At 38.0% G+C, this 24,054-nt stretch overlaps 1 protein-coding gene across 1 annotated transcript in view; it reads right to left on the reverse strand.

Annotated features, from left to right (window-relative positions):
* Nucleotides 1-24,054, reverse strand: part of gfra2b (GDNF family receptor alpha 2b) — a 123,981-nt gene that overhangs the window by 54,424 nt on the left and 45,503 nt on the right. The window contains exons 3-4 of the mRNA XM_017427406.2: nt 8,400-8,599; nt 5,433-5,620 (exon numbers count right to left, since the gene is read on the reverse strand). Coding sequence (XP_017282895.2) covers nt 5,433-5,620; nt 8,400-8,599 — 388 coding nt within the window. The remainder of the gene's footprint in view (nt 1-5,432; nt 5,621-8,399; nt 8,600-24,054) is intronic.

The following is a 24,054-nucleotide window of genomic DNA, read 5'->3' on the forward strand; positions in this document are numbered from 1 at the left end:
TTTGGACCATGGGCCTGCATGTCAAAGTATCACAAGTTTTTTGGCTCATAGCTCCAAGATCCAGAGCACAAGTATGTGCTGACTTTAAGATACCTCAGTTTGGTTAAAATCAATTAGGAGCCCAAGCAGTGAAGCTTCAGAAGATCTAATGCTTCCAGTCTTTTTTGTCCTCTCCTTTTGTAAATCTTGTTATGCTTGATCCTGTGGAGGATCAGGAGGGACTGGTGCCTATTTCCAGCATTCAAGAAGGAAGGTGCTCCCTGGACACATCATCAGTCCATCACAGAGCAAATTATAAAACCCAGAAACAATTTATTACACAGTGCCAAATACAGATCAGAGCGCAAGAATTGAGGTCTTGAAAATGGCAAACACAAGTTCAATCGCTTGCAGTAATAAACCTACAGCAATTTAAATGCAGAAGCTTTTTAGTTAGATGGATGTGTTAAAAGGTAATAGTTATAAACATGGACAACCGAATTAAACACCACACAGATATAACAGACATTTTATGTAACCTAAAAGAGTGTTGCACACTTTATAAAACACCATTTAGAGTATTTCTGTGGCAGAAAAAAAAAGTATGTCTGAAGGAAATAAACTCAAGACAAAATGAGCTGATACTGCTAAGTTGCTTATTTGGATGAACATCTGTAGGATTCATCACATCACAGCAAGACAGTGGCCTTTAAAGCAACAGGCAGATCTAAACCTCAGACAGAGGATCACGCTACAGGAGCTAGGCTTTGTCAAGGCTTCACTCTCTGCTCTGCTCTAAATCTGTGTTGTCTGCAGCCAGAAGCAGTTCACAGAGCAGAGCAGGTGTGTTCTCTACATGTGTCAGTGTTTACAGGTTTTTCTCTAACTATAAAGGACTGAGCCTGTCATTGAAAACAAAATCTGACAAAATGTGCAGCTGAGAGAATACAGCAGGTCACTGATAGGAAATTTGAAGTAGTCTCTTGTCTCAACTTTAGCAGTGCTACTTTAAAAGGTCTTTTAGGCATTTACAGTAGAACCACGGTAAACTTTCCAGAATTTTGTGACATTTGTAGGTAATGTATCTGTAGCATCCGTAGTTAAAGTAGTTAATTACTTTTGAATTATTTCCATCCATCTTTAATTGCTAATCTGAGGGTGGGTCATCAAGGCAGCAGGTAAAGGAAAAAGGTCCCAACACACCTCTTCCTAGTGACACTCTCCAGCTCATTCTGAGGGTTTCCTGAAGTATTCACAAGCCAGAGAGATCTTTTTCAGGGTCTCCCTTCAAAACACCTCCAAAGGGAGGCATCCAGGAGGCTTCCAAATTAGATGCCTGAATCACCACAGCTTACACCTTCCAACGCAAACAAGTAGTCACTCTACTCCAAGCTCCTTTCTGGATGGCAGAGCTTCTCACCTCTAAAGCTGATCCTGGCCACCCTACAGTGAAAACAGATTTCAGCTGGTTGTATCTGAGATCTCATTCTGTCAGTGATGATTCATATCTCATAAACATGGGTAAGGCTTGGAACGCAGATGGACCAGTAAATTCAGAGTTGTGCCAAAGAACACCATCCCCATGGTCAAGCAAGGGAATGGAAACATGATGCTTTATGGTTTTTTTTTCTGTTAAGGGTACAGGACAATTTTGCCACATCAAGGTGCCAATCAATAGGGCCATGTGCTTTAAAATCTTGGGACAAGAACTTTCTTTCTTCGTACACTGAAGATTGGGAGTGGATGGATCTTGTAGCAGACAATAATTCAAAACATCACCAAAAAAACAAGTGAGTGGATACAGAAAAAGCACATTAAGTTAATTGGATTGGCCTAACCAGACTACAAAGATCATTCCTACTGAGAAAATTGAAGTTGTGAGATGCCAAGAACCAAGAAACCTAAAGGATTTAAAGAGTTTCTGTAAAATTCTTAGTCATGTTTTGTTAGAGGATCAAAGAAATATTTATTTCACTCAATGATATGCAAATCAGTTTGTAACTTTTATTTAAAATGTTTTAGTTAATATTCTGTCTCTCCTTTAAAATAAAACTACCATAAAACTTAGAGACTGTTCATTTCTTTGTGAGCAAACTTAAAAAATCAGGGTAAAATAGTTTGTTTTCCACACTGGAAAAACACACAACTAGCCTTTATTTACAGTTTCAAGAAACGTAGTATGGCAATTAAAACTGTTTAAACTTTTAATTACTACGTTAAATAAATTGTGTTTTTACTACCCTACAATCAACTTTTTGTACTTTTTTTTTTTTACAAAGTGGATCTTTGTACACAAAATAAGAGCAGTACTACTGCCATTAAAGGTCCATAAAAGAAAAAATATTGATATCAGCGAAAGAAAGCTTAACTAAGCTTGCTCCAAATTATATTTCTGCCTTTGTAGTTAGATTCAATATGCACTGATTCATTGTTCTATACACTAAACTTTATTTTACTGTTCCTCATTGTACTCGTACCTTTGAAACACAATAAATGTTTATTGTGGGGCTTTTCATTGTATTCTAGCTTTAGTGTTGTTCATCACTTGTGAGTCACTTTAAATAAAAGCTAAATGAGTATGTGCAAATGTGTCTTCAATGGGTGATTGTACTTGAGCAGCATAAACAGTTGGTGTCTGGCCAAAGAAAATTTCACATAGTGTGAACCAACATTTAGAGTTGAATTAAAAAGAAGCAGTATTAGGAAAACATTTGAATAAGAAATAGAAATGATATCACAACTTGTAAGCCCATCTTCCTCCCTCTCTGCTGTGCTTAAGCTGTGTAAGAACTGCTCCTTTTTGCAGACACAAGCTAGTGTACATTGCAATAACCAAGAGCGGATCGAAACTTCTTCTGACTTTAGCTTGTTTTATCACAAAGTCACAGCGGATGTTTGTTTTAAAAAGAAACGAGGAGAAGTCAGGACTCCTCTAATTGACCCTAAAACCTAATGTATTAACATTAATGTTTCTTGATTATGTTTTTAATACAGTAACATAACTTTGCTGATCGAAAAGACCCAAACTGCATGCGCATATTGCATCTGAAATAAAATGTGTCTATTAGGTGCCTAACCTGCACCCCTCATGAGATCAAAACATTTGCTGCAGGGCAGAGTACATATTCATACACAAGACATCAGAAGATCAGAGTTTGACTTCGACTCCCACACATGCTGCTTTTACATGCTGATGAAGGCACCAGTGTTTGTAAAGCCTTTTCTTTGCGATTACACACATTAATCTCAGTTCTATCAAGGTGCGAGACGCTCAGAGGAATTACTGAGCACGGTGAGAAAACAGATCTTTATTTGTATTCAGCTCTCTAATTGTCAAGAAAAAAAAATGTCCTTGACCACAAAGCAGCACAGATGAAAATGCTGCAAATGTGCAAAGAAAAGGACAGCATTACTCCACTGACTGACTGACAGACAGACAGAAAGTGATATCATATGATCTGCAGGCTGAGTACATACCTTGAATACACTTGTTGGATTGTTTTTACCTCTCCTTACCTCTGTGGAAAACCTTCTCTGACATGAATAATAACAATAATAGGAGTTTAATTGTACACATAAATCACAGTTAGGTACGTACCTTGGTTTAGTACAACAGGAAAACAAAACAAATGCCAAATGGTTATTTTCACTTTTTTCGAATAGACAATAACTCTCCTAAAACCTGAGACAGAAAGACAAACCACCCTCTTCTGGAAGGGAGCAACAGGTTATGTACAAGGTAGGCTTTCTCAACTATAAAATAAAAAAAATTGTTGTATTGTACTGTGTTATCCAGCCAATATGAGGTATAAATAGTATCCTGAAGGCTACGTGCCAAATAAAAACTCCAAAACTGAAAGGGATCTCTAGTTTGTCATGAAAACAGTACAAAGAATTGTGTTTCATATAATTTGGTCTAGACCTAATGCTAACAAATAAATAAATAAATACATGAAATATTCATAACTGAATGTCATCTCCTAATGTGAAAATACAAAATAAACACATCAAACACACAGTTGAAGCTTATTAAACACCTAAAGGCGTTTTTAACGGCATTCATCCCCTGAGGGCATTTTTCAAAGTGAATTAATTATGACCCTTTTGGCTTTCCATAAATCCACCATTTGCTCTCCTCCGCTGATCAATGGAAACCCATTTCTACACAGCTAATTTGAAACAAACAAGCACTTGTTGTCATCTGTCATTATTTTACATTTTTCTATGGCTTTTTTCCTTATATTCTATTGACATTTTGAGCATCTGATTAATAATTGAACTCATTTAGCTCATAAACAGAAATTACTGGGAGTAATTGAAGCCATGAGCTAGTGAATCATCAGCCTTAACAGAATACTCCACGTATTTTGTCCAAGGCATAACGAAACAGACAGTCTGACTCTCAGTATCTGGATCTACGAATTTGTAAAATTTAGTGTAGAAATAAAAAAAACTATACATTTGAACATGAACAGACATTATCACAAGTTAATCTTACGTTAACCTAAACTCATCATTTCTGTAACATGAAAAAGCACATCGATCTAAAAATAATTCATTATTATTAGTAGAATAAATAAAAAAGAACAATTACCAGATCTGATTTTCACGCTAAGTTTGGTAAAAAGTGTTGAACTGTAATATGAGTCAAGAATATATTTGTTTTAAAGGATGCAAAAAACTGGCTGCACTCAATGTCTTGTGTTTTTTAGGTAGGACAGGTACTAAATTTGGACATAAATGTATAAGTTAACGCTGAGTAATTTAGCAATGTCTTGTTACTGAACAGGAGACCATTGCTGGCAGTCTTTCTTCTGCTTCCAACAACCTTATCACTATCAGAAAAGTTTCTACTGATTAACTTGAAGGCAGGAATCCATATGAAAACTGATGTTTGAAAGAAGCTGCCTGCTTAAAATCTCTGGGAAAACTGATGCTGATTTAAAGGCAAATTGTTCTCCCTCCATTTGGTATTCATGACATTATTTCTGGTTGTTTACTGCAACTGTCTGCCTTCTCTGCAGCTGTTTACCGTCTGCCAAATCTCCCTAAATGAAAATAGTATTTAAACATCAAAGTGTAGGTAAACAGAAATATGCTCTTCATTTGATGTGCCTTGCCTGTAACTTCTTCCTACCTATTCTTCCTCACTGCTCTATTCAAGGGCACCTTGACTGTCACCACTCAGAGGGGTGGGGAGGAACAGTCTTATTTCTTTTACTGCCCCCTTTTGAAGCCTCTCTAACCTCTAAATAGTTATCAAATGTGCAGATTTGACCTGAGAGTCTGGGAGATTTCTCTGCAATTAAGCTCTTTGGCTTCTGATTTTACTGATTAGTTCCTCCCAAGCTTTGATCATAATCAGTGGAACAGGATGCATCAGACTGTAAAAAAGCGAGCGTGTGCATAAATGACAGCAGCTTACGCCAGATGGGCTCCTGAGTGCTGCTCACCTGCACAGGGCATCGGAGCGGCAGGTGTGTCGCAGCTCCAGGCAGTTGGGTTTGTGCCTCTCCTGGTGGGAGCACGACGGGACGATGGTGCGGCGACGGCGTTCGGCGCACGCCTGGTCCTGGCAGGAGCAGAACAGCAGTGGGTAGCTGAATTCCCATGAGACTCGCTCAAAGAACTGACGGAGGGCCTGAGACAAACAGGAAAGAAAATGCATAAATGTTTGATTAGCAGCATTAGCAGTGCACTTACTTAACATCCTCTCTGCAGCTGCCCTGCTGTGTGAACGCACACGCCTGTAGTTTGTGCATCACTCTTTAATTACTTCCTTACAAAACCTAATACTTATGCATATTAGAGTGAACTTTACCAGAGTTTAATATGCATATGTGCACTGCACAGGGCAGGTAATCATTTTAAACCTACTGAGTTACTTACATTGAAAAGACGTCTCAAAGGCATGTCGCTAAACTTGATTAAAATCTGATATGGCCCCAAACCATGTAACTAAGTAAGAAAGAACGTTGTGGAATCATTTAAACTAGGGAACAAAGCGTGAGATTAAAGTCCTAGTATTCTTGGAAGAAATGCATATCACCCACCATATTCATGTTTTAGACTAAGATCATCTTACATTGAGAAATGATCGAGTTGTAGTCATTTTGGTCAAACCTTAACCCTCTCAAGGCAGATGTTGCAACAACATATCAGATTTTTCCTGTTACTAAACTTAATTTGAGCCTGAGAGGGTTAAAATGAGGTAATCTAATATAATAAAGTGAAATGTTAGGCTCAGAGTATCTGTTGTGAGAGATTCTCAGCTAATCAAATCAAATTTTAGCACAGTATTTGTAAAACTGACTCGATTTTAGCCAATGTTATGTTTGTGAATGTTGATTAGCTGTGGCATCCAGCTTGAATTTGATTGACTTCAAAAGTAATCAATAGTAGATGTATATCCATTGGATACTTTCTGAAAGTTTCACTAAAATCTGTCCAGTGGTTCATGAAAAATCTTGCTAACAGACAAACAGGGTTGACTCCAACAGTTAAAGCAACTATGTCATGCAATCAGTAGCATCTGGACTGCATGTGTTGATACTGGCTGTCAGCCACAACACATTTTAGCTTCATATCTATAAAATTGAGTGACTTATAGCCATTTTTGTGTTTTTCAAGGTCAGTTGGCTGTGGAAGCCATCTTGAATCAAGCTGGCTCCAAAGGTCAACTATTTGCAGATGTACATCCAGTTATTACTTTCCACAGGTTTTATTAAAATGTCTCCTGTGGTTCATGAGATATTTTGTTAACGGACAGAAACACAAACACATAGACATATGCAAAAACCTTTTCATCTGCCTCTGCCTTTTGGCAGCGGGCGATAATCATGAACCAAATAAAGCAGAACCAGTAATTTGTAGCACTTCTTGCGTCTTTTCTGCCAGCTTGAATTCTTTAAAGCCTTAGTTCTCAAATTATGGTACAAGTACCACTGGTGGTACTCAGGAACCCTCTAGTGGCGCTTTGGTTAAAATAAATGATCTAAATAATGATCATAAGCTAAACTGTGATGTAAAGCTAAAAAAAACAGCCGAATTGTTTAAGCATATTACAATCTTGGCTCCAGAGACAGGTGGAACAGTGAAGTTGCAAGAAGCAGAGGTATGGAAGGTGGATGAGTTTAAGTACCTGGGGTCAACCATTCAAGACAACAGGCAGTGCCCTAGAGAGGTGAAGAAGAGAGAGCAGGCAGGGCAGACAAATGTCAGGGGTGATTTGTTACAGAAAGCTACAAGAGTTTACAAGATGGCAGTGAGACCCGCTATGATGTATGGTTTGGAGATGGTTTCACTAGCAAAAAAGACAGGAAGCAGAGATGGAGGTGGCAGAGCCAAAGATGTTATGAATTTTACTGGGAGTGACCAAAATGGACAAGATCGGAAACGTGTTTGTCAGAGGGACAGCTCAGGTTGAGAGGTTTGGAGACCCAGGCAAGGCTGATATTTTCCTGAACAAATGTTTAGGCAATCTCAACTTTGTAGAATGCATCATCATATTGAAAAAAGATCACCATTACAAAATATACTGTACACATACAAAGTGTCCAAAATTCAGTTTCCACCTGTGTGATTTCTGTAATGTAATGGCCTCCATCTTCCCTGGTCCTTTACCTAACTGTGGTCCCATAGCATCAATAACTGTTTTCCTTGTTTGGCCATTTTAATACAAGTCATTGGACCTGCAACAAGGTAAAGCTCCAGCATCATGTCCTTCTTTAATGCAAACTGATGATTATTCACTGGATATCACATATATCCAGAGCCCATGCCTGCTTCTCTTAAACCCACTTAACCATTTTTTATTTTGTTTAGCTCCTTATTGTGGTTTACACTCAGTGAATGGAAATCCCATTTTCTATTCCACTGGTTTCTTACAGTTTGCTCACATATTATTGACTCTTGTTTTATCTTATTTGTTTTTCACTTATTCTGTTGTGCTGTTTCTATTTTAAAGAATAATTGCCTTCATTTTATCACTCTGACATTTTGATGTCTGTTTTGGTCTATTTGTGTTTTTCCCTCCTAAAATTATTCCATTTTGTTTGGACTTGTTCTAAATTTTAGACCCAGCTCACTGGGAACAACAGACAAGTGACTTCCAAATTGTGTTTTTGAGAATGTTTTAGAATCTTAAGTTAACCACTTTTTTTATTGGTGTCATGTTTCCTGTCAATCACCCAGCTCTAATAGCTCACAAAGGTTTGGTTGTTTTACAGGGGGACTACTTTCAGTACCAAAACTTGTACAAATATTGTTGTAAACAATTTAAGTGTGACAGCAAAACACCTTTTTACACAAACTGAAGATTCACTGTCAAACTATTTCCCCTTCCATCGTTGTCAATATTAAACACAGTTTGCTAATTTAGGCTACAGTTCATAGTTATTTTTAAACATCTGCATGCCTACCTTCTGACACCTCTTCTTGCTGCATGGCTCCTGATTGGCTGCAGAGAGCTGTGGGGGTGTGGCCTTGCTGCAGATGGAGTTGTAGGCAGATCGCAGGCGTTTACAGGTGTCGTTAAGGTTACAGGCTTTTGCTGCATCCAGGCAGGGGTTACAGGGTTTCCCTGCGTCAGAGCAGGGGCTTGTCTTCGACAAAGATGAGTCTGAACAAATAAAAAGAAAACATGAAAGAGGATTTAACCAAACATACACACACTGAGAGGAACACACATTTTGTGGCTGTTTAACAATATTTATCGTGGCTGATGGATGTTTTCAGAGCGATGCTTTTGGTTGCTATTGAGCTGTTTCTTTTAAACACTGAACGGCAAAGCACTGCCCCTGGGTGACTTCATCATTTGTATATTTTGTGTCTCCTTGTCTCTCCTCTGCCCCATCCTTCCATGTGACCTGGAAATTGTTCAGGAGCAATTAATTTGAAGGATATTTTAATTTTTTAATCAAACCCAATGGACAGAAAATATAAAGAGAGAAGACAACTGGAGAACAAGTTAAAAACAATGATACACCACTGTAGCCTTTGCAGAGATCAAGGCAGATGGCCTCCATTCCTGAGTCTGGTTCTGCTTTTTGGGTCGATGATCTTCACTGTTTATGTTCACGCTCAGAACACCAAATGTTGAACATGTCTGACTTCCATCGCGTGTCAAACGCAGCATGAGAACTGGTCATCTCCTAAGTGTATTTTCTATCCGAACACATATTTGCACATCACAGCACTCTCACTCAGTTCGGGCAAAATGACCTGAAGCTGCCATCAGATGTTGACATTTTGCTGTCACGAGCAAACATTCTCACTCAGACTGTTGCTCAGTCTGAGTTTCCCCCACAAAAGACCTGGGATTCTCTTCCTCTGCAGTTAAAGCGAGAGCTGATCACACATGTGAATGTTATGTGACAATATAAAATGTGAACACACCCTCCCACACACACACACACACACACACACACGTAGGCACAATTAAGTTCTAACCCAACACATCCAATTACACAAGTCTAATGGGAGAGACAACTGTAACCTTACACATTAAAGCCCTTTAAAGTGTGGTGGTGGTGACATTTCCATGACTTTCCTTTTACATAATTTATCATCAAATAGCAACAACTCCAGATAAATGTCCTCTGGTCCACAACCTGGGAAGTCAAAGGCGCAGGTTTTAAGAGCATAGATCAAAAGCTGGATGTTATGTAACTGATGTAGCAGCTCAACATCAACCTCAAATTCAAAAGATCATTTAGCTTTATAACGATGTAACTGTACATCACACTGACCAAGTGGTCAGTGGTTTGCACCAATAATTTACAAAATCTACATAGATTAGTGCAAAACATCTTGCAAGTATCCATGACTGAGTGAAGAAAATGGAATAAAAAATGAAAATTTACCTTGATAAAGTTTTGCATAGAGACTGAAAGATTTACTTGAAAAATTTACACTCTTTATCACATCCTTATTCCTATTATTAAACTGCATATTTCACTGGACGATATATATATACACATTTTGTGTATATATATATATATATATATATATATACACAAAATGTGTATATATATATCGTATATATATATATATATATATATATATATATATATATATATAGTGGCTCTGGAACGCTCTCCCTTTAGCATTGCGCTGCTCCGAATGTACTGACTCTTTCAAAAAAAGTCTCAAGACACATCTCTTCAGTCTGGCTTTCTGTTAATTTTGTTTACTGATTTTATATTGTTGTCTCAATTTCTGTTAAGCACTTTGTGATTTTATGTCTGTGAAAGGTGCTATATAAATAAAGTTTACTTACTTACTTACTTAGTCTATGTACTAGATAACATGCCATGGTAAACTGAGGTATGTGACTGAAAGCAATGTAACAGATGTTTTCATAATGTCCTGTTACTGTTTTGAAAAAAATAATACGCTTTCAAATCATAAAAAGTTAAGCAGCTTGATGAAGTGGAATCAATTAAAACTACATTTGCAGAAAGGTAACTGGGGGAAGATCAGGGACCTTGCAGAGGGAGGACGTCAACATGACGCAGCAGTCCAAGTACATGTGTAGACAAACTTTATCTGGTTTAAATACTATACCAGGGTGCTGTCTCGGGGAAGGTATGACATGTGGATGCAGATGTCAGTGATGTGTTTCTGTGCCATCAGGGTCCTCTCACTACCAGAGATCACCTGAAGTCATGGCCCTCCATGATGCCAGGAGTAACGCTGATGTGTCATCACTGAACATGATACACTGCCACTCGTCATCAGTTCATGCCTCCTGGTTATAGCACCATGCAAAATGCCGCCATCTTTGTTTGGGTGTAACTGGCAGCCTACACAACGGCTGGTGAACCCATAGATTGGCCGATGCCTGTCACCGTGCGGGACGATACACTGTTTTGTGAAGAGTCCAGTACCTGTTCTGGGTGGTAGATCATGTAGTTCTCAAGATGACCATCCAAACTCAAGAAAACTCAAAATGTGACCACTTCCAAACTCTATTAAGTGATGTAATGCAGTCTAATGAATCTAATATATGAGGCATTTTCTACATCTGGTGACTTTTTACTGATCCCTTTGCTACAGAAGCTGTTTGACAACACTAGTGATGCTGGTGTCAGTTGTAGATGTGCTAGGTCTTTGAAAAATCAATCAGTCACAGTACGTACCCATTGTTGGTCTCCATGTGTACCAATTATGTCCAAATCAAGACTTTCCTATTGGGTGCTTGAATATTTTTGACAGTTATTTTTACTTTTATGCATGCATGTGGGCAACACAGTGGTTAGAGATGTCGCTTCACATTGAGGAGGTCGCAGGGTCGCCTCCCGGCCTTTCTGTGTGGTGTTTGCAAGTTCTCCCTATGCACATTTTCTCCAGGTACTCCGGTTTCCTCGCACAGACCAAATACATGCATGTTAGGTTAATTAGTAACTCTAAATTGTTCCTAGGTGTGAGTGTGAGTGAATAGTTCTTACGACCTGTCCAGGGTGTAACCTGTCTCTCGCACAGTGATTGCTGGAAATAGGCACCAGCCGCCTGGCGACCCAGAAAAGAAAAGCGGGTAAAAGAAAATGGATGGATGTTTGAATGTATTATCTTTTACATACTGAAATCAATGAACTAAGTCATTCTTTTTTTTAAGGAGAACATCCTTCTACAGTGAAACCAAAATTGAAAAGTAGATCTTCATTCTTTAATTTGGACATTCCACAAATTATATTGTTGCAGCAATTTAAAGAACTGCGTGGTCTGCAAAGAAATGTCAGGCTAGAATGTATCCAGCTGCCATGCATTCACCCTTTGAATGCCAATGATATTTTTGAACAATCACATGTACCCTTATTGCACTAAATCAGTGATTTCCAAATTGTTCTTCTTTTGACCCACAAAATAAAAGTTGCAGACTCATGACTCCAACTACTTAGCTGTAGTATACAAACGTTGATAATAAGACATTTAACACAAAGCCTCATCAATCATTTTGTAACAGTTCGGGCTAAATATGCATTTTTAAAGTTCATTTGATTTTGGTCGATTTTTTTAAGATTCCACATTCTGTATTTTATGACCTCAATTGAGATCACAACCCCGACTTTGGGAACCACCACTGTGCCAGATGACCACACCTGTATATTATAGAGTAGCAGAAATCCTACAGTATATAAGGAGTGTCATAATAACCCAAAGAAACAAGAGCACAATACTTGTGTGTCTTAAATCATCATATTGTTCAACAATGATATTGAATGTTGTCCTATTATTGGGTAATCTCAAGCTTGTACTGTGCTTGAGCTTTGCAAAGCTAAATCAGCTTCTCCTACATGTAAATAAGTGTCCTGCTGGGGTGGATCCTCATTAGAAATCAAAAACACTTGAGCTGTTGTTACAGGAAGTGACAGTCAAGACGTGGGGCAATTCCACTCAGTTTACCCACTCAGATGTAAGGCATTGGAAGCCATTTTAATATTAGATTAATGTCCTGTTATTAGAACTCATCTCATACGGAATCTCCTGCTTGTACGAATAACAGTGATAGGCGGTGATTTTTTTGCATATTTGAATAGTCATTACAATACATGAATTTGAAGTCTTTTTTTTCCCCCCACTTTCTGGGTAGCATCACGCCACTACCACAAGGTGCTGTGACGCGCCACATTGTTTCCTATCCATTGCAATGCTTTACTGGGTGCTATATTTAGCACAACATTGGCCCATAAAACTAGACGTGATCCTGCATCTGCTGCTGCCATAATAGTTTTATTTGAAAGGAATTACAAAATAATAGCTACAGTCATGGGTGAGCTACATGTTTACAGCCAGAAAATGTGTCCACTACTCAACACTGATCTAATAAACTGGTGAAACACAAAGGAACACAAATACCTCCAGTTACCAGGATTAACAAAGATACTTGTGAGACAACCAACAGAGAGGGTGGTTTCAGTGGCAGAACATGTGGTAAGTAAACTTTGCTAGAATCATTTTTTTTCCCCAACAAAAATATGAAATAGGCAATAATCCTAAAACATTAAAGGGTTGCTAAGACTAGCCCTGATAAAGATGAACATGATAAATTTATGTCCAGTATTGCATTCTCTCACATGTGTTGAAATTTCTCTAAGTTCACAATGGCGTTACAATTGCTTAGATCAGCTCAGCACTTTTTTTTAAAGCCTGTTGTTGTGCTGACACTGTCTGAGCTATATAAATCAGTATTGTGTAAGCAAAAAAGCTAAATAATCATGCCTTGTGAAGTGTGAATGACTTATTTTTTTGTGTGTGCATGTGTGTTGTGTGTATGTGTAAGGGCATTATTAAGTGAATTATTTGAAAACTTATCAATCTTTTACCAACAACCTTGACTCGTTTTGCTTGAGAGGCCCAATCCTTGTGAATAACAGCAAAAAATATATATTTTAAATTATTATTAAATGAATAGACCGAGATTTCCATTCTTTTGTGTTCATGTGTGAAAGGTACCTCTGAATGGAGATTTAGCTGTCTGCCACTTCACTTCATAATAAAAAGTTTGAAAAAAAAAAAAAAGGATCTTTGGGATTATAGTCGTCAAAGTCCTAAAAATCATTTCAGATGAGGTTCTCTGAGTGGTCAGGAGGAAGACAGAGGTTCAGCTGCTCGACTGGTGGGCTGACTCCCACCTGGCTGAACCTTTGCTGCATCTGATACAAGAATGACGGCCAAGATAAATTTTTAAAGAGCCTCGGCTTTTCTCAGAATAACTTGAAACAAGAAAACTAACTTTTCCTGAAGTTGGAAATTCTGCACAGTTTAGTTATTTACAAACTTCTAAAACACTGTCAATTAAAGCATAGACTATATACAGCATGCTCTGGGTCATTATGATGAAACTCAAAAAGGCGTGAAGGGTGGCCGAGAAGCCACCATTATGCACCATCATCACGTCCATTTGATGTTTTGTTTAGTTTAATTATACCAACGCAAATATTGTGTTTGAAAGTCTTCTTTCATCAGTGTGGCCACTTAAAAATTCCCACTGCATCGTTTCTCCTGCAGATAACCTTAGTACTTCTTAGGCCGAGCTGTCACACACACACACACACACACACAGACAGACCCACACACAGTGCCTGTTTGTGTTCTCTAAATGCAAACGTTCACACAACGGGAAGAACTATACTGCTTGTTACAGCATTTTATTACCACTGACAAAGTCGACTCTAATGGAACATGTTTTACTGGAAATTCAAACAGCTACTGGCAGTTTGGCATCCACACATCCACACAAACACACGGCCCTGAGCTGTATAGATAAACAGCACTGTGTCAGTGTGTTTCCAGGAAAGGCTGATCACGTATCGAGGAGCTGTTCTGCTTCTACAGATCTAAATGAAACCAGATCGGTTGCTTTTCTAGTGCCTGGATGTAAAAATAGAGAATGCTCTGAGCCAAAGATCAGTAGATTTGATTCAACATACACACTTTGCCTGTATGGTAATATTCCTTTCAGTGTTGTCATACTTTTCTTTTCTAAAGCAAATCTCACAAAAAAAAATCAAAAATTAATACAAAATGAACCAATATGAGGATGGAAAACCTCCTATTAGTTTAGTTATTGTTGTGGTGATTTGTGTCTAAATTTTAACAAGATCAGTGCACCCATAGGCTTGGGCTCCTTTGATTTTTTATTTTATTTTATTTTAACAAATTTAATTATTATGGAAAACTACTAAGTCAAATATTAATTACAAACATTGGCTGACGTTTTGAATTAGAATTAGAGGATGAATATGTCAGTCATAGGCAATCAACGCTCCCCATCTAGAAGTGGGCGCAGGTTTTAATTAACTGCATTTTGTTAACAGCCACAACAAAAAAAAGAAGAGGAGGAAAATACTATCTAAAGCTGTTTACATTAAACAAGCTGTGTGGAAGAAGCTCTGTGATGCTGCCAATCACTAACAGCCGCGGTGGCGGCAGGGAGCGAGTTATGGCATGCAGTTGTACCATTTATTTTAGCACTGTGGCAAGCCATTAGAATATTTTTTCAATATTCCTGATATCAAGCCTCATTTTCTCATACTCAGCCTACTGACTTGGTGAGTGTTTCCCTTTTTTATTTATTTATTGTTTTAACACTGGGAGTTGTTATTCAGCTCTTTGTTGCTTTTTTCGTATTAAGTCTAAATTAATTAAAGCAAACACTCCTTGTTTTTTTAATTTATTTTTTAGTGTTATTTTTTTTAAGGAAAATGTTTTGAAGTTATGTTTGGTGAACCTAATAATATGGACGTTTAAGTAGCTTTTATTTGTTAGTATTTTATTTCTGTATGTTTGGAGTCTTCCCACAGTGGATGCATTCAATCTGGCAGCTGATGTGCACAATGTATCACATCCCGTTTGCTTTGCTTAAGCATTTAAATTTCTTCAGTCATTCAGCTTCAGCTAAATTTGAAGTGAACCTCATCATGTCTTTATCCTTGACAGCGAAAAATAGAGCTACGATGTGCTTATATTCCTACAGGACAGCCGGAACATTCCCATTCTCCACATCCATACAGAGGTGCCTTTGAAGTGGGACAATGCAGCCAGAGAATATGCTGCAGGATTTACCAGCTTATGTCCAGAAATCTAAATGATGGGAGCTCAGCACCACTGTGGTTTGTGAAGTGCTCGTTAAGCAGGGCATTTGAAGATGCATGCAGAGACGCACGGGAAAGTTGCACTTCCAGACCCATGAATAATTTGTGCATTCATTTCTGTGTGTCCTGCCATAATGCGCACCGTTAAATGAGCATGTTTGGTCTCCGAGGGGCAGCTAACACCTTCTAACAGCTAAGCATATTGATTCAGTGAAATGAAGCAGGCTTCGACTGCTGGACGCCCACTTGGCTTAATGCTCTGTGCAGCTCGGCACTGTTGCGGTCTGAGGCGTCTCTTAATGACTGCAAAAGAAAAAAAAGACTTTACAGCAGTTGCAACCGCTTCCAACTATGCAGACTAATAGGAGGATATGACCCTTGCATTAATGCAACATGAATTTATTTGGTTTATGGGTAACTAAAAGGTTGTATGTCATGGTAACTGGGGGAGCTCCTTATTGTGAATGGGACACTTAGTGCTGCATTATAATGAATAAAGAAAGGAATACACAGTGGGGTTGGGTGGTAATATGATTATAGGGTATTCTGTGGCATCCAAAAATAGCTACATTATTGCTTTAAGTAGCTTCCTTAAAAACTTTGGTGCAAATTTAATCCTGGCCATGTGCAAATAAGTTGGAACTGTATTTAGATTTGTGAATGAAGTGTACTCTTCCGCTGCAGTTCCTGTAGTTTTATTTTCTGCGTAGCAATGCCTACTGTTTAAGAAATGGACCACAGGAAGTGTAGAGCACCTCAAAGCAAAAACAGCCACCCCCAAGACTCAGTCAACACTGTCCTGCAATTTTGTTGTCTTCTAGTTTAACGTGACGTAAAGTAGAAGTTCCATCCTTGTCTTTTTCTTCTTGCCGTGTTTGCAGTCTATTTATCCAGAGTGTAAGCTTTATGCCTGTGCTCCATGTCGCCTTTCCTGTTTTTTTCTGTATTTCAGTGGCAGTGTTACATACAGGCCTGACATAGTTACTATTGTATTTTGGCTTAGTTTCTGCATGTCCATGAGGACAAAGATATTTCTGAAAAATAATATTTTTTGTTGCACAATTAATATTAGAAACTGGGATTAAAAATATATTAAAAAGCCCTAAATTACATGCAATATTCAGGCAATTTCACAAGCCTTTCTAGGCACATAGTAATACTGTACCCCACGGTGTAATTCAAGGAAGGCCCAATTATATTAAACAATGAATAGGACTCAGATATAATTTAACTATTTTCTGCAGCTTTACTGCCTGATGACCCATCATTTTAGATATGTAACATTATGGCTCCATAAAATGTAATAAAATGACACAGTTTAGTTATCTTTGCAATGTCATATACTCCTAATTGAACTATGACATGCCTTTGTAAGTAAAAGAGGTGCAATGTACAAGATATACGCCATTCAGGTCAAACCAACTCAGACATCATTTAAAGCACCTTTCATGCAACAGAGTGCAACACAAAGTGCTTTAGATTACCTTGTTCTAAACCAGCTGTGTAAAAGATAGCAAGAGTGGATTAAGGTGGTGGAAAATATTTTTTTTCTACCTGTCAGAGCTTATGGAACAGTCAGTTTTATACGTGTGAAGGTGAGCTGCATTATAGTAACAGTGTTGCTGTTATCAACCCAAGAAAAACAAGATATTTTATTTCATCTAAGGACAACATCTCCTCTACCCCTGCAGTTTGTCAGATGAGAAGCTGCAACAACGCGCAAACCTCAGAAAGATTCACAATTTACCAGAGTCCTCCTAGATTTACATGGGATTGTGTGTCAGTAATACTATATTGTTTTAGCGTTCAAAATTCATACCAAGCTGACATGTGCTGCGGTGTGGTAAACAGAACTGCAATGGACCAGACAGTGAGAAAAGCCTTGACTGCAGCCGCAATTTTATTTTGCTTATTTGACACAGATGCTGAAAAAAAAAAGACTTGTGGGAAAGCATGATGAGGTGTGAACCTGTGATTCGTGTTTTTTTTTATTTAATAACATTATTTAGCTATTCATGAAAAGTGTAGCTGTGAACATAAGTCATTATTTAACAGAAATGAAAAGGAAGAAACATAATGGGGAAAAAACAGTCAAGAGGAAACTCACTGTACACTCAGTGATATAGAAACCGTGAAAGAAAGGGGGGATTTAGTGTTAAATTGTAGGAATAAAAGAAAACTTATGAATTAAAGATAAACGCATAGAATGCATATTTGCTCCCACCAGGGAAAGACAAGTAAACCAAGGCTCCTGCTCAACATTTAAATCCTTTTCTATCTCAAAATGCTTGGTACAGCACATAGAAATCACAGCTGTGAAAAGAAGCCAACACTGTGTTGAAACAAGCTTTAAACTTAACTGCCTGTCATGTGATACCTGTTTTTTTTTTTAAATCAGTCTCACTGTTTAACCTTCTTAACTTGAGGCAGCACCTCTGAGGCCCCACCTCCCCTGCCTTTAATTCTTCGCCCGGCTCCCTTACAGAAGAGAAGCGGTGGCATTGTTTGAAAGGCAGCAGATATATATATATGAAGAGAAGGGGAGCGAGCATTCGGGGCTAGAGTTCGGGCCAATTAGAGAATTGCCCTGGGTTGTCCTGTTATCTTTCTCACACACAGCCTCACCAGGATGTGCAGACCAAGCCCTGCCCAGGGGTGCAAGCACACACACACACACACATAAACACTCGCACATATAATGTTTTATTAAAACACTGTGTGCCTCTGAGTCTATTATAGCTATATATTTACACACCATGGAGACATGATATAACAAGGTCAGGAGCAGAACTGGAGGGAGAAAGTGGGCGTATAGGAGAGGGAAGGCAGGGGAAATGGAGAAGAGTAGGGGGAGAGGAAAAGAGGTCATGTTGTAAAACAGAAAAGGAAAATGGAGAGAGTGACAAGGGTGTGAAGAAGTAAAGGCGTCAACAGAAGAGTGAACGCTTTGGTGCCTCTTTAAACCAAGTGACAGGGCTCTTCTGTCAGTGGTGCTATTTAAAAATCACCCCGTGACATTCAGAGGTAACGTGGGTTGCAGACGTATTCACCCACCTGTGTATCTACACAAAATAAAAAACACCTGATTAATAAAGTTAAATGGTATTCACACTCTTTTCTTTAAAATCCCAACCATTACCTTCAGAAGCCACATAATTGGTTAAAAAAATCAGCACCTAAAACAAGAGTGTGCACATAATTTACACAAAGCGATAAGTGCAGAGTACATTTTTATTGCAAGGGCATAATGCAGAGACAATTACCATATACATAAAAACAATTAATACTAAAATGATTTTTATTTGCATTCAGAACAAGCTTTAAGATAACCAAAAAGTACTGAACACTGTTCTAAGTTCCATAAGCACATGGTAGAACATCAGTGTCATATCTGTGAAATAGATTGCAGGCGTTTCAATCGAGTCTGTCACATTTAATGAATGAGGAGTGGTCCCACCTCAGAACCTTGGGGAATGCCCATTTTTACACTGAGGTACCAGGATGCCAAACATTTTGTCTTAAAGACCCAAAATCTGATATTTGGATTATTTTTAAGCATCTTTAAAGTGTTTCAACAAAAGGTCACCAGATATTTTAATAGGTTTTTTTTTAGTTTGTTTTGTTATTCAAACTCCTGTCAAAGCCTTTTAAAAAAAGAGTATCTTCCTAAAAAAAAAAAAAAAAAAAAAAAATATATATATATATATATATATATATATATATATATTCACTGTTATATATATATATTCACTGTTCAGGTCACTATATGAGCCACATCCTGACCAAACACACACAGATGAAGCTGTGTCAGGAGGAAACGTCTTACTCCTGTCCCCTGTGGATAGATTATCTGCTCCGCTCTCTTTTCTGCTGCCATCAACTCTCTTCTTTCTGCTTTCTCAAGCTCTTGTCTCACATTTCTGCTCCTCTTTCCATTTTTTCGTTTTCCCTCTCTTCTATTGTCTCCTGCAGCCTGGTTGCATGCAATGTCTTTTTTTGCCTCTCTTTTGCCTAATTTCTACCTTTTCTCTTGTTGTCCTTTCACTTAGTATCGTCCCATGATCCCCTTTAGTCACCCCTCATCTTATCTGTATGTCTCTTTTTGTAAAGCAAAGACATCAAGGAGATGTATATTTAGATCAGAGGTAATAAGGCCAAATATCAGTTGTTGAGTTAATATGCATAGCAATGAAACAATATTTGTGGAAGAACACACGAAAAAAAAAAAGCTTTAAAAAGCTTCTTCGTCTTCTTTTTTTGTATTCTTACAATTTAGTATATACTTAGCAATTTTTTTCCTAATATGTGATACAGGTGCGGGAGAGATAGCCTAAAATACCGTTACCCATGACTAAAGTTAAGAAATTAGAACAGTAAAAGTAAAAAACTTTCTCCTTCTAGATCACGTGATTGTGCTCAAAGTCATTTAAATTTGTAACAATCAAAACTTTTAATTACATCCAAAATTGTTTTTCTTTCGACGTAATGAGAAAATGTTTTGATGCGCATTTGACTGGCTGCAACAATCCTTGAGCATAGCCGTTAAATGTTTTGTTATTTTCCCCTTGAATATGTGATTTCGCAAGTTAACTTCTACCTTTAGTGACTGCTGCATTTTGAATTGTTAGGTGCAGGATATGATGCTGTTCTGCCTCAATATAGAAAAAGTCCAGCAAGACATACCCAGCGGTTATTTCCATCGAGTCTATCACTGAAGCAGAAGTTATCTAATCAGAGTTGCATATTAGCCACGTAGTCATGTAAGTAGTCTTGAATAAAAGCCTTAAAAACCTAAATCCTTTTTAAGGCCCTTTTGACTTTTCTTCTGCTCGTAGCAACTGCTGCTGCTGTTAGCAACAAAAGTCATGACAAAGCTGAATGAGAACTCGAAACGCGCATGACATCTTATATTCATTTTACTGTGAAATAACATGGAAATTGTGCACTCATTGGAAAAACATCCAACGGTTTCTAGGTTGGCTGAGTCTCCAGTGTTTCAAGATCCTAAAAATACCCGCGGGGAAACAAGAGGATTGGATGATGAGGATTCTGTAGTATCATTTCTGAATCCGTACCAAAACAATGGAGAGGGTTCATCTTGGGCTGGCACTTTCAAAATAAAAAATAAAGCATTGAATTAACATAAAAACGCTTTCTGTCCTTTGGCAACATTTCTCTTGTTTCAACTTAATATACTTGGACTCGGTCAACTTAAATTATCAACAGATTCAAATTATTAACTCGGGCTAGGACTGATTAACTACAGTCCGCCGGTAAAGGCAAAAGGGGGATCATGTTTTTGCCCATGTTAATGTGTGTATGTGTTTGTCTGTAGAAATACTGCAACCTGCAACCTGAATAGGACAGATTTTAATGTAACTTTCATTAGAAAAGTATTGGTTGTACATCTTCAACTGATTAACTTTTGGAAACAACCCCTATTCAAGACGCCTGCCACAATATCCATCAATTTGACCTAACTCTGAAAAATTAATTGAGATGAAACAAAAGAATAGCCTGGTGCTAAAAGAAAAACATATAGGCAGAGAGTAGTGTGAAAAATTTGATGTTTATTTGAGAAGTTTTTTGTTTAAGCTTCACATAAAACTCTAAAAAATTAACTAAGTTAAGTCAATGCTATTTTGTATTTGTTCAGTTAAACAAGTACCTTATTAGATTTTTTTTTTTAATGTAGGACTGAGTGTATTTGGTAAACTCAAACAAATGTTATGTTTAAATATGATCCAGCAAGAGATTATAGCGTACCTTAAAGGGGGAAAACAATCATGTCTTATGGAACTGTAATTTCCTGGGAGACTGAGTTTCTGCTCTGATTGATTTCCTGATCAAATCAAACTTCACACAGACCCAACAAAAAGCTAACATTAGCGTTACCTGACATGTGTTGCCATGGTAGCTGATAAATGTGCACAGGTTGTTGCTGACTTCCAGGTTCCAACTTGTGCAGTTGTCTGAGAATTTGCTATAGATTGAAACAAAGTAAATATTTTAAAAGAGCTAATGTAAAAAAAACAGGAAATTTCTTAGATATGACTGTTTGTTTTTGAAATAGACAAAAACAACTCAATTAGTATTCAAGTCACACGCATATGAACTTGAGAGACATCCGTTTAATCCACAAGGTTTCATATGATGCAGCTATAACAGCTTCAACTCTTCTGGAAAGGCTTTCCAAAGGTTTAGGAGTGTATTAATGGGAATTTTCTTCATCCAGAAGCACATTTGTGAGGTCAGACACTGATGTTGGACGAGAACGCCTGATAACATGATGTAGTTTGTTGCTAATTCAGGAGATTCTGACAAATTTAATTAAATACAACAAAACCTTTGTTTATCTTTTATAAAGACAATTTGCTTCTAACCTTGTTGCATTCATGAACCTTCAGAGGCAGTTTAAAGATGAGCTCATCTTTACAGCCAAATCCTGGAACAGTTTCTTGAAAAGGCCTTCTGTTGGACGATTCATTTAGTGAGTTGTTGAACTCTCGTGCAAATCGCTGGCACTTCCATCCCTCCTGGGGGTCTTTGGTGACACTGTTAACCTGATCAGCATGTGAGATGCTTTGGTCACATGCATGAAGGTGCAAATTGGTGTAAAATTATCTGGGTTTTCAACTCCAGCCTACATTGTATGGCTGGAAATGTGGAACCTTAGACCTCATTTCTTCAATGTTGACCTTTTCCTGTCTGATTTAAGCTTCTTTCACAAAAAGTTCTGCAATGTAACCACAAAGAAGAGCCCGTCTCTGGCTGTTCATAAATCATTAAATGAGATGTCCAGATCCTGTAAAGATGTGAGCTTTCAATAATGAAGGCAGTATTGCAGAACCAAAGAAGGTGTAAAATGTAACTCTGTAGGGCTGATGTGGACTGCTATGCATAAAATGCGCATCGAACACATCCCACTCCTAGTCCTGCAGCGAGCTGGTTGCACAGAGGGTCAACACTACATCACAACCTCAATGTATTTCAGCGGCAGGTTGAATTCAACAACCCCACCCCCACGCCGTCTTGATCCTTCCAGAAATCACACTAAGATGGCCCGAAGGCATCTCCGATCCAACTTGAAGTGTTTGTGAAAGGTCTTATTGATGGCTTTTATTTTTTTACTCCTTTTTCAAGTCATATATCCTCTCTGTCTGTAATACTTACATAACTGTCCTCAAAAGTGTGTCCCTTATTCTTGAGCTGTATGAGGATCACAGATTCTTGATCAGAAGAAATGGTTCTCCAGTGATGTGCCATGCGTTTGTGCAGATGTTGTTCAGTTTCACTATAAAATTGTTTCCATTAAACTGCATATACAAGCCAATAATATGAAGCACTGGTAAAAAGAATAAGTTAATTGCCCACTCGCCGTGCCATTTTCTATAACAAAAAGTCCCAATAAAAGCACCGAAGTTCACTTAAGGAACACGTTAAACTGAAACAAACTCAGTGCAAGTTTAGTTTGCTCTGCTCAGCTATTTCTAATGATCAGGTGTAATTCTACTGAGAACTTGCTTTTACTGGCATATTCCAGCATACAAATTCACAGCTCAGCAGTAGCTCTGTTAATTCTCTCTGATATCAGCCTTGGGGTCTTTCTGTAGGTCTCTGTCCTGTATAATCCTCTGTTCTAACACCTGACAGTGTAACATTACCCGCTGCAGGCTGTAATATTCTCTTGTATGATATCTCACATTGTCACACTACCTCTCCTACCGGTCACAGAGCCCTTTGCTTTCTAAGATGTGATTTAGCTTCTACTAGACATTCGCTGTCTGCACCTGTGACTATGACAGAATATTTCAGATCTGATGATGGTTAATGTTTTCTTAATGTTTTTGTTTTTTTCTGCTCCTCACATAGAACTACTGTCTCCCTTCCATTATGCCACGTCTTTTATCTCGGAGATGTGAAATTCTTTTTGTTTACTTCACGTCTCTTTATGAGCTGGTGTTCAGTAAATGGGTCTTCTAACTAAATTATCTTCCACATATGCATCAGGAAGAGTGCCACAGGTGAGCTACTTTAAACCACCGCTCACAAAGTAATAAACAACACCCTTAATATTTGACACGAATAAACTAAATATCTTTAGATTTAGACAATGATCATGGATCAAGGGTTTTTAGCTTGCATACACGAAGCATCCCATGCAGTTTTAATTCCAAATACCAGACTTCCTGTTTGTTTAGGACACATGTACAACAGGCTGTCCTGTAGATTTTGGTCATTTTCATTTGTGTACAAAATTTCAAATATGTTCCTTGGGTAAAATGATCCAGAATGCAGCGGCATGGCTTCTTACAGGAACCAGGAAGCTTGACCATATAAGGCCTACACTGGCCTTTTTACATTGGCTACCTGTCTTTTATTGTATAGATTTTAAGATTCTTTTATTAACTTATAAAGCCTTAAATGGGTTGGCCTCCTATATCTTCGGGACCTTTTAAAATATCAGTCTGTGCAGAGA

The sequence above is a fragment of the Kryptolebias marmoratus genome, linkage group LG14 (genome assembly GCF_001649575.2).
Source record: "Kryptolebias marmoratus isolate JLee-2015 linkage group LG14, ASM164957v2, whole genome shotgun sequence".
NCBI lineage: Eukaryota > Metazoa > Chordata > Actinopteri > Cyprinodontiformes > Rivulidae > Kryptolebias > Kryptolebias marmoratus.